This window comes from Montipora capricornis, chromosome 3, assembly GCF_036669925.1.
Source record: "Montipora capricornis isolate CH-2021 chromosome 3, ASM3666992v2, whole genome shotgun sequence".
NCBI lineage: Eukaryota > Metazoa > Cnidaria > Anthozoa > Scleractinia > Acroporidae > Montipora > Montipora capricornis.
Genome location: NC_090885.1, coordinates 54,518,759 through 54,528,758, shown reverse-complemented (window position 1 = coordinate 54,528,758; position 10,000 = coordinate 54,518,759). Strand labels below are relative to the sequence as shown.

Below are 10,000 nucleotides of genomic sequence, written 5' to 3'. Positions count from 1 at the left end.
CTCGCACTTAAATAGGACAATCTCATTGGCAGAGCGAAGTTGTTTGACATCTCTGCAGCCAATCAGTATCAGGGCGGCAAATGTATTTTCAGCCCGCACATTTCCCGTTTGGCCCGCAAAAAGGCGCGTTTTACAGAGGGCATTTTGTCATTTGGCCACGCGTATTGATAATAATGCGGTGTATCTTTCTAACTGGCCAGAGACAGGAGCTTATCAAAGGAGGGCCTCTATCACCGATACTTGGCCTAAGAGTCAACCCGTTTTCTATTTAAAGAACGCCTCCCTTGGGAGATTCAGCACACCCACTGTTATTGCAGCCAGTCAAAACAAAGCTATCTCAGCGTAAAGGGAATCATGATCCTTTTCGCGGGAAAAACCTGTTGTTAACTCCGGAAAGGGTTGACTCAAGGAATTAGCTGACTCGTCCCCAGTCGTCTTCATACAGGGCGCAGGGAGAGATGGGTACCGAGAAAGGGAGCGCAAGGTGAGATGGGTAGGACGAAAACGAAGGAGTCTTCCTCCCTTCTTCCTTCCCATCATCCTCTCTTCCACTTCGCCGTGTCGCTGCCGTTTGCTATATGAAGACGACTGGGGACGAGTCAGAGCAATTAGTGGAGATTGAGGCCCCTCTTGATGAGCTCCTGCCAGATATTTTTCATTCTCGTCCCCAGAGCCCCTGTCCTCTACTTGTTTTGGTCACATGGTCGGCGACATTTCGCCGACAACGTGAAAGGAGGAGGCTCTGGGGACGAGAATGGAGATTCTTATTCTCGATGCTCAGGAGAATGAGGTTGGCGCATCCGTAATTGCAACATTTTCCATCCAGGCGAACCGCACCGAGATACTCAATGTTTTGAAGCCACATTAAAAACTGAAGAAGTAACAAATGAGATTGAAATGTTTGGTTGAAGCATTTAACGCATTAACGGGTTTTTTTGGTTCAGATGGAGCTCCAGACGCGTTTACAAAATGCTATCAAAACTCAAACAAGGATGCAATATTCAAAGCAACGCTTTTGCCAAAAAAAGTGCATTTCCTTTATCCCCATTTGAGGACTTACCCAACGGTTAATTATGATTTGGTTTCAAAATCTGTACAAATTGTTCCAGTGGTTCCCTTTTCTTTTTTTGAAACTTGACGAAAAGGAAGAAGAGAAGAAGGCGGACAACAAAGCCGGCCATCTCAATCTAATGGAGAAAAAGAAGCCAGCATAGTTTTGATTCGAATTCCACAAAGACCTGCTTTGTCTTTCTTCATGCGTCACAACATTACTCGATTCCGAAGCCTTCTGCATTTGAAATAGCAATAGTGAGCTTCTGTTTGAGAACTTTTCGGTTCTTGTAAGGAGGAAGACAAAGCTGATTGAAGCACGTGTGAGCCATGGGCAACCTAAAGAGCAGAAAAAAAATTACTTGAGGACACTAAATTAATCGAGAGAAAAAAGGCACCCCTCCCCCCACCTCAACTCCTAATGAGCACTTCCCGCGCGTTTCATGGACAGAGATCGAGTCAAGATGATAATGATTGCATCCCTTTTCGTCGTCGGGAACTGCTTGTGCAAAAAGTGTATGTTAAATCAAATAATTCACTTGCTGATTAAACAAAACATACGATTAAGGTGGCACACCAACGAAGATCCCAGAGGCTGGTTGGTTATTTCGATCGATCGATCGATCGATCGATCAACCAATTCCGAACTTGAATATAGCACACCATGGAGATATTTCCAAAGCGAGAAGTGTTGTTTTTCGTTGTCAAGGTAACTTACATGCTGGTGCTATGAACCACCTCCATTCGTACGATTTTGAATTCCATTTCACCCATGCCACCTATGGGAACGCGGTCACTTCCGGTCGCAAACAGCAATAACTTCTTCTTTAAATCCATTGAAAATGACGCAACTACATCCCAGAAATACCTAATAAAGAAAATGATAATAATAATGATGATAATAATAATAGTAATAATAATAATAATAATAAAAATAATAATAATGATGATGATAATTATAATAGTAATAATAATAATAATAATAATAATAATATTTATTACTTACATTGCGCTTTTTCTATAAGAATAATCAAAAACCCATTACAATTAGATAATTTCTTACAAATTACAAACTGAAATTTAAAACTACCAAAGCGACCTAAAATTCTATAAAAAACTGAGAATTACAATAAAATCTCAACAATTAAGAGGCTTAACTAAACGCTTAAAAATGTTCACGTTCCTAGCTAGCCTTCCTGACAAAGGAAGGCTGTTCCACAATACTGGGGCTGCGGCCATAGACGCGCGATAACCCATAGTCTTTACAGAAAAAGCAGAAACTCGAGCTCTTATCTTCAGAAAACGATATCAGTTTCCGTTCCTCCGCAACTAACCGCTGTTTGTTTGATTTTTCTTTTTTTGGTCCACCAGTGGCTTAGTTGGTTGAGCATTACTAGGCTTTTGCGCGGAAGATCGCGTGGGTTCAAGCGCGAGTTCAAACTGAGCTGAAAGTGCTGTCTTTGTAATTTCATCTGCAAATGGTAAAACTTCACGTCTTCTCGGATAAGAACTGTAAATTGTAGGCCCCGGCTTACAACTCTTCCTGTTAATCAAAACTGTGGGACGTTAAAAAACACACAATGTGCGTGAAGAGTACGGAAGAGACCCTTAGTGTTGTGGTTTTGCCTCCTTTCACATTCATGCGTGGGTTGAGTGAGTGGGTGGGATCAAATATGGACTGATAGCGATTGCAAGAGGTGCCTTTTCGCGCAGAAATTCCAATCTCGCCCTAGAGAAACAATTGAAAACCAAGATGAGACTTTGTGATAGAGCGGTTTTCAACTGAGTGTCGAAAGTAATTGGCGAATTGCTTTGGTTTATGATTACTTCACTCAGCGATTGGTTCAAAGATTTCGCGCCACTTTTTCAACCAAAAAGAAGTGAAACCAAAACCAATCCATTATTGTGGCTCGCGCGTGCACATTTTCCCGCGCCTTGTGTCGGCTACGCGTAATTACTTGGGAGTTTTGATTGGTTTACCGTATTGTCTCCGTCCTTTTTGATTGACCAAAGTAATATTACTTTGATTTTGGTTTTATGACACTCGATTGAAACTCGCTCTATGTGCGCTATATCAAGCCATTACCACTAAACGATGCACCTTTAAATCTATTTGTGCCGCGTATGATGCTAAACTGTGACGCTCTAGCTTAGTAAGTGAGAACTTTAACTCCCTACAACTATTCCTTCCACTAACACTTCCTTGTGTATGTGAGCTGGATTAAATGCACCTCTCGTTCCCTTCGCTTTTTTACTTTTTCCATCAACCAACGAGATGAACGAACCTGATGGTTGGGTCACTCTTCGTGTAACCATCATAAACTGTCACCTTCCTGAGAGCATCCATGTCCAGTTCAGGGTTGCCACAGACCAACATCTCAACCTCTTCTGGACGTAACATCTGTATTTACAAAGAGAATATGAACACTCTTAACAGGTTCAACAACAACGTTGCTGGGCTCGATTCTTAGAAGGCCTTAGCCCATTAACAATCTCAGTTTTCCCATTAAAAAATAACACAACATGGTAGACATGAGGGCACAAAGATGTAGGCTATTTTTCACCCTGGGGTGATATGGCCAGACTTCACCATTACATGAGCAGACTAACTTCCGTGCACAAAGGAATTGGGCTTGTAAAGGCCGATTTTTCGTGCACTGAGTAAACCATGTCTGAGACCTTGACATTTTGACCTTTGACTTGTACGAGACTGGAAGTTATCTACAACTCCATTACTAACTTCCATAAGGTGGCAGAGCTACCGTAACTCACAATAAGGGCGTTAGATGCACAGACGCTGTGAAATCCATGATAAAACGAGGCAAATTGTTGGTAGATAGACTTGTTCAAAAGATAATCCACGTAAAGATTGACATATTCTGAAAAAAACAAAATAAGACAAAAAAACAATAAAAATGTTCCTCAAGGACAGTTAAGCAACGACGACCGGCGTTGATTGGAATAAAGTGGATTAAATTAGCAAAAAAAAAAACTATTACATTTTCGTGTTATCCTCTACAAAACAAGAAAAGGTGTACTCACAAAATAGGACTAAAGATTTACTTAACAAAATGTTTACGCGATCACGGATATTTTTCTGTATTTCATCTTGCTTGTGTTGAACAATTCTGATGACGCGACCGGGCAACCGGAAGAGAACATTTCGCGCGCTAGGACAGTGGTGTCTCCCAGATATTTATACTAGTCATATCTAATGGAGAAAAGATACTTAGCAATGTAAATGTGGCTGTGTGAAGACATGTTAAAGGGAAGACAGCTCACTTCCGGTTGCCGTTCGCGTCTAAAAAAAAAAAGGCGTGCGTAAGCTCCCTAAATTAATGAAGAGCCATGACCGGAATCTCAGGACTGGTTGGTTGACTACCTCTATAGGAGACTAGCTCCCACAAGTCTCGGCTATAGCTCAGTGGTAGAGCATCCGAACTAATAGTCGGAAGGTCGTTGCACTCGGATCTTTTCCCGAGTGTTTCCGAGTCATCATCGATTAAACATCTCTTCACTTTGAATCCTCGGGGTTAACATACAAAATCTCTTACAATACAATCGCTAATGCTGAAGAGGCTTATGCGGAAAAAATACCTTCTCTGTTTTCTTCCGTGACTGGGATTTTATCGCCCTTTGGCTTCAGACTGTGAGTTACCACTTCGCCGAAAACGGTGTACGAAATCTGTAGAAAATGAACAGATCAGTGTTAAAGAAGAACATCACTTATGTCTAGAAATACACAAAATGAGATGCACGCCAAATTTTAACGTCTAACACGTAGTGTCCCTTTAAGTGAAAGCATTTGCTAGCTGTTTCTAGCAATAAGGTAAGTGAAAGGGTTGGCGTTATTTTTTAGTGAGGGTAAATGCGACTGTTTATCTTTACTTGAGAACTGGAGTTTATAGGGGACATTTTGTGACGATAATTGTTTGTATTCCCAGACGCGAGTATTGTAGTAGTTGGGGAGAATAGAAAAGGGACACTTCGTGACCAATTAACAATTAAACCCATAGCCCTCTAAGGGCTACGGGTCAATAGCCCATGAGGCGAAGCCGAATGGGCTATTGACCCGTGGCCCTTGAGGGCCACTAGTTGGGTGATACTAATAACCAAGAAACCGAGAACAAATACTAGAATGGTAGGTACCACTGTCGCTGCAAAAAACGCAATAAAGGAATATCTAGCACAAACGTTACAACAAACAAGGGTAATAAAAGACTTAAGAAACCTGGAATGTTTGGCAAAGGTCTTCCTTAACATCGCCATCGTACTCTATGAGTTCTTTGAGTCCTCGCCCAAGATCCTACCAAAGATTGAGACAATAACAAGATAAAACTCTGACATTTACACGTGGAATTTTCCTACCACTACGATTTTCATTTCGGTACAATCGTAGTCGAAATCTAAGGGTGTTTACTTTCATTCTTGAAGTATTGTCTCGCCGGTTCTCTTGTAATACTTAATACCAGTGCGGAATCTCTTACAAGTATGCATACTTAATTCAAAGGCCATTCAAAAAACAGATTGAATATGTACAGGTAAAACAATAAGAATCAACTATCTTAACACCATCTTGGGAAGGAAGGTGAGAGGTTAGCTCTATCTAAAACTCCCCAAAAACAAAAATTACCTATAAAAGGTTCATATCCTGAAACATTCCGATGTAATTGAACCTTGGATTAGTATAAGTAAATAAAACTAATGCCTTTAAATTTTACGTCATAAAAACCATAAAACTGCCTCTTAACACTCCAAGGAACACAAGAACAACTTTCTGTCTATTTAAGCAGACCTTAAAGGGAGGCTCCACTAAAACAACAAAATAACTTTAAACCACAGAACATAATGTTTACAATTGAAATTGTTCAAACTTTTTGCAATAAAAACGTTTGTATCCGGAAAAAACTGAATTTCGAAAACGCTTCTTTTGGCTTTCAAATTTCCCGGGCTCCGCCATCTTGAATAATTGTCACGTGTCGTGGTTGTCCTGTTGATATATAACAACGCTGTTTGTGTCAGAACAACAGGGTAACCACGACAAGAAGTGAAATAGAGCAGAAAGTTGAAATGGTGCAATAAAGTTGAAATTGTTGCACTAATAGTCAATCAAACGCGAGCCCTGGTGGCGCAATTCATGGCGAAGTTTTTTAGTGAAACGCGTGCGTTGCTTATGCTTAAGATGCTTAAGTTAAAAATCTCGAATTTTTTCATGTGTATTATTAACAAGTAATCACCTGATTTTTCTGTTGCAAATGGAAATAAATAAGGATTTGTCAATCACACAGTCCCGAGGGATTGAGTCCCGAGGGATTGAAAACTTTTGTTTTGCCCCACCGAAACTCGTTCCCAAACATTTCAATTCGAGGCTCGGGCACTGTCTATGGACAATATGGCCGCCACGCGAAGAAGGCCCATTACACAAGCCCGCAATTTTGAAAAAAAATTACTCGTGCTAAATTATTCCATATTGCACTCGAAATCATGCGATTTACCTATAGGAATTGAATTATCATTACTAACTTCACCAAAAAGAAAACCTCCTCAACAACAGCGACATTATTTTCCATTCAATCTTCGGTGTCATTCTTAAGCAGAGTGTGGACTGTGACATCAATGTTTGATTGAAACCTTACCGGCATTGTCTCGATGAGATCTTGTAGTCCAAGAGGTGCAATGCCAACTGTGGCATGGGGATCGTGGAATGGAACAACAGCCGGACTCAGAAGCTTCTTATAGCAACATGGAGGAAATCTGATGTCTAAAATGATGCTATTGTAGACTGCTAGCCCCATTAGCTATGACAACGTTAAAGAAAACTCTTGAAAAACACCCCGGCACAAGGAGAAGAAAACGTGTTAAAATACAAAATAACTAAGTTATGAAAACTTTTGAATTTTACTTGTTTTTCAAAAGATCATTCACAGGTGGTGGTTGAGGAGTATACGAATATAGGGACCGTGCAGTGGAAGCGGTTATTAGAACTATAGCCCCGGGGCTTGAAATTGCGACCAATACAGTCGCATTTGCGGCTGAATGTTTCCTTTTGCGACTAGTTTTCACCTTCGCTCTTTCGAAATAAAAGGGTTAGAAGTTGCCACTTTGCTGCAACTTGTGCTGGAATAAATGAAGAAATGACAAAATTATTTCGTTTCTCGCGGTGAATTTTCTTTCAATCTGAAGATAGCGCTATTGTACATTAATTTAGCTGCGATGCGATATCATTCGAAATTTTCAGCGGCTGTATTGTGGGCTCATATTTTGTTTGGCTAAACCGCTGACACCACAATGAAGCGCGACGATTTTGCGACTAAATTTTCGTATCTTGTCGCAAAATTGCGACTGGATTTTACCCCATTAATTTCAAACCCTGAGATCCAGCACTTTTTGCTGTGGTTACTTAACAGGGTTCCAGCTGACGTGACATTTCATAACAACGCCGGAACAGTGATTGTGACCCTTAATTCTTCTTCGTCTTTATCAGACCTTTTTTAGCAATACCACTTTGTCTCCCACAGTCAATGGGAAAGAAAAGAGTTTAAGAAACGACGATCGCTAGGGCAATGGCAACGCCCCAAAATGAGGATGTTAATGGTAAAAAAAGAGAAAAAATAATGTACTGCATGTGCAGCAAGCATTTTACCTCACATTTTTGCGTTTTTTTTGCAATCACCAAATTACATTATGACGTTTTGACGATAACGTGAGCCTACAAAGACGCCCGGGGGGGGGGGGGGGGGTACTCCCTTATAAGGGCTTTATGGGACGTGCGGCCAGCCAGGGTATGTTTTTCTGGATTTTTATCTTGAACAGGGTATCGAATTTATCATTTTTTGTCTTAATCAGGGTATTGATTTATCAATTTTTGCCTTAAACTGGGTTAAATGTCTTAAACAGGGTATCAAAAATCAGAATTCTGTCTTAAAATGGGTAGGAAAATCAGCGATATTTGTCTTAAACAGGGTCAGGGTATGAGGGGCCTATGAGGGGCCGCGCCGCACCTCCCCAACCAGGGATACATCGAGTACCCCCCCCCCCCCCTTCCCGGGCAAAGACGAAACTTTCAATCTCTGCTTTTACTCTGAAACCGCTCTTACCAATTTATTGTGTGGAGACTTTGCCCACATTGTTCAACGAGATGGAACTGAAAATCGCAAAAGGCAATAAGACAGCGCTAGGTTATATTTTTGACGCGAACGTTTTCGTCGACGACGCCGTCGTAGACGTGCGGCTGCAATTTCAGTTGTTGCTAAAAGTCTACAAGGATACAACACCAACTAGATTGAATTCAGAATCGTTATCCATACAGTTCTTGCTAAACCAGTACGTTCTTGATTTCTCGTCATATGTAAACATACCTGTAAAAAGTAGAACCGAACTGTGATAACACGAAGAAGTTATATCATCAAACAACACCTTACAATCTTTGCTTGTTGCAAAAATTCAAGAAAGAGCAAAAATCATTGAAACCGGTTAAGTGGCAAAATCACACAAAAGAAACCTTAATCAAATTGCGGGAAATTGTAGACATAGGATTAATGGCGTCTGTTCTAAGTTAGTAAACCAGCTTTCCAGTACGAGTCGTTGGTAGTAGTTAGTACTGTAGCAGCAGAGTCCCTATCGATTCTGTGGTTTGTCTGCAGATGGTGTTCAGCAATGTTATTGTTGATGTCACCGCTCCTCGTCGCTCATCTGTGTTCAGTCAGTCTGGCGTTCAAATTTCTGCCGGTCTCACCGATAATATAAGTGGACTGGCAGTCGTAGCATTTGATCTTATAAAGTGCTCCTTGTCTGTCCTTAGGTTGGTCTTTGTCTTTGACTGTTTGTCAGTAGTTTTTGTAAGGTAGTGATGGGTCTGTGAGCAATGTCATCTCAAACTACACTCACCCGGACGATAGTACTTTACTTTAGTGTTCTTTTTGCGTTCGGTGGGCTGACGACTGAGTACGGAAAAAAAGCTCATACCATGGGTCGAAACTCACGGTGTTGAGCATGCGCGTCGGTTACTTAGCGACCAAATCCTCACGTGATACTTCACATGTTGTACAACCCCACTTAACGACAGCGGAATTACTGTAAAAGAACGCACAAGACACAGCGGGCCCAAGTCACAGTCAGCAAACATATCATCCAGGACATGCGTTTTTTGAACAGTCCCGTGCAGTGTCGTGGACCGCGGTTGAAACAAAGTGAGTTACGACCCACGGCAGAAGTCTCTTTTCCCGTACTCGTCAGCCCAGCGAAATAGACCTCTGCTAGCAGGGAACAGCTGGCAGAGCAATGGCAGCACAATGGCATGGTCACAGGTTCCAATCCCGTTCAAGCCCGCTCAAGTTGCTTGTCCAACTGAGATGTTTATTTCTAAATTTCATCTCACACCAAGGTTGTGCCGAAGAGTTTGGCCACCAACTGGTACGAAAGCATCAATACGGACGGCCCACCATAGAGGTCCATCCACTAATGAAGCATTGTGGATGGCCTATGCTCAAAACCTTAGTTAATATAATAATTTTGGACGTGGTAATGTAACTCGGCAAGATGTTTTTGTTGGCTGTTTAGGCTCTGACCATGCATAAACCACACCGTTTTTCTAAAAGACAGTCATTCAAAAGTTTTGATTAATTTATTCAAAACTCAGTTGTGAACCGAGGGCAAAAGATTGTGCATGGTCACGGTCAAATTACGTGAAGGCGATGTCACTGTTGCCGCTTTTGAAGTTTCCAGAGTTTCAGAACCAGTCAATCTACATGAACTATGCTTAAAAGAGAGCTGCATTTCAGGGCCGAAGGAAATAAGTAGCACTGCCAGTCTGTCATTTCAACTCATCAATGCGGCATGATAAAGAAGCGGTTTTTATAGCCCAAGCTGAAATACTACTTGCATAGGGTCTATAACTTAGCTGAAACTTTGTTTTGATAACAAGCCATGCAAATTTCAGACCCGTCACAAA

The 10,000-nt window shown here is 41.3% G+C and overlaps 1 protein-coding gene across 1 annotated transcript in view; it reads right to left on the bottom strand.

Moving 5' to 3' along the window:
• LOC138043413 (probable E3 ubiquitin-protein ligase HECTD2) overlaps positions 1–10,000 on the bottom strand; it is a 31,042-nt gene that overhangs the window by 763 nt on the left and 20,279 nt on the right. Inside the window, exons 14-21 of the mRNA XM_068889672.1 lie at positions 8,320–8,408; positions 6,687–6,848; positions 5,282–5,356; positions 4,648–4,735; positions 3,823–3,929; positions 3,336–3,451; positions 1,769–1,918; positions 1–1,389 (exon numbers count right to left, since the gene is read on the bottom strand). The exon at positions 1–1,389 is cut by the window's left edge and continues 763 nt beyond it. Of these exons, the coding sequence (XP_068745773.1) occupies positions 1,269–1,389; positions 1,769–1,918; positions 3,336–3,451; positions 3,823–3,929; positions 4,648–4,735; positions 5,282–5,356; positions 6,687–6,848; positions 8,320–8,408 (908 nt within the window). The 3' untranslated portion in view covers positions 1–1,268. The remainder of the gene's footprint in view (positions 1,390–1,768; positions 1,919–3,335; positions 3,452–3,822; positions 3,930–4,647; positions 4,736–5,281; positions 5,357–6,686; positions 6,849–8,319; positions 8,409–10,000) is intronic.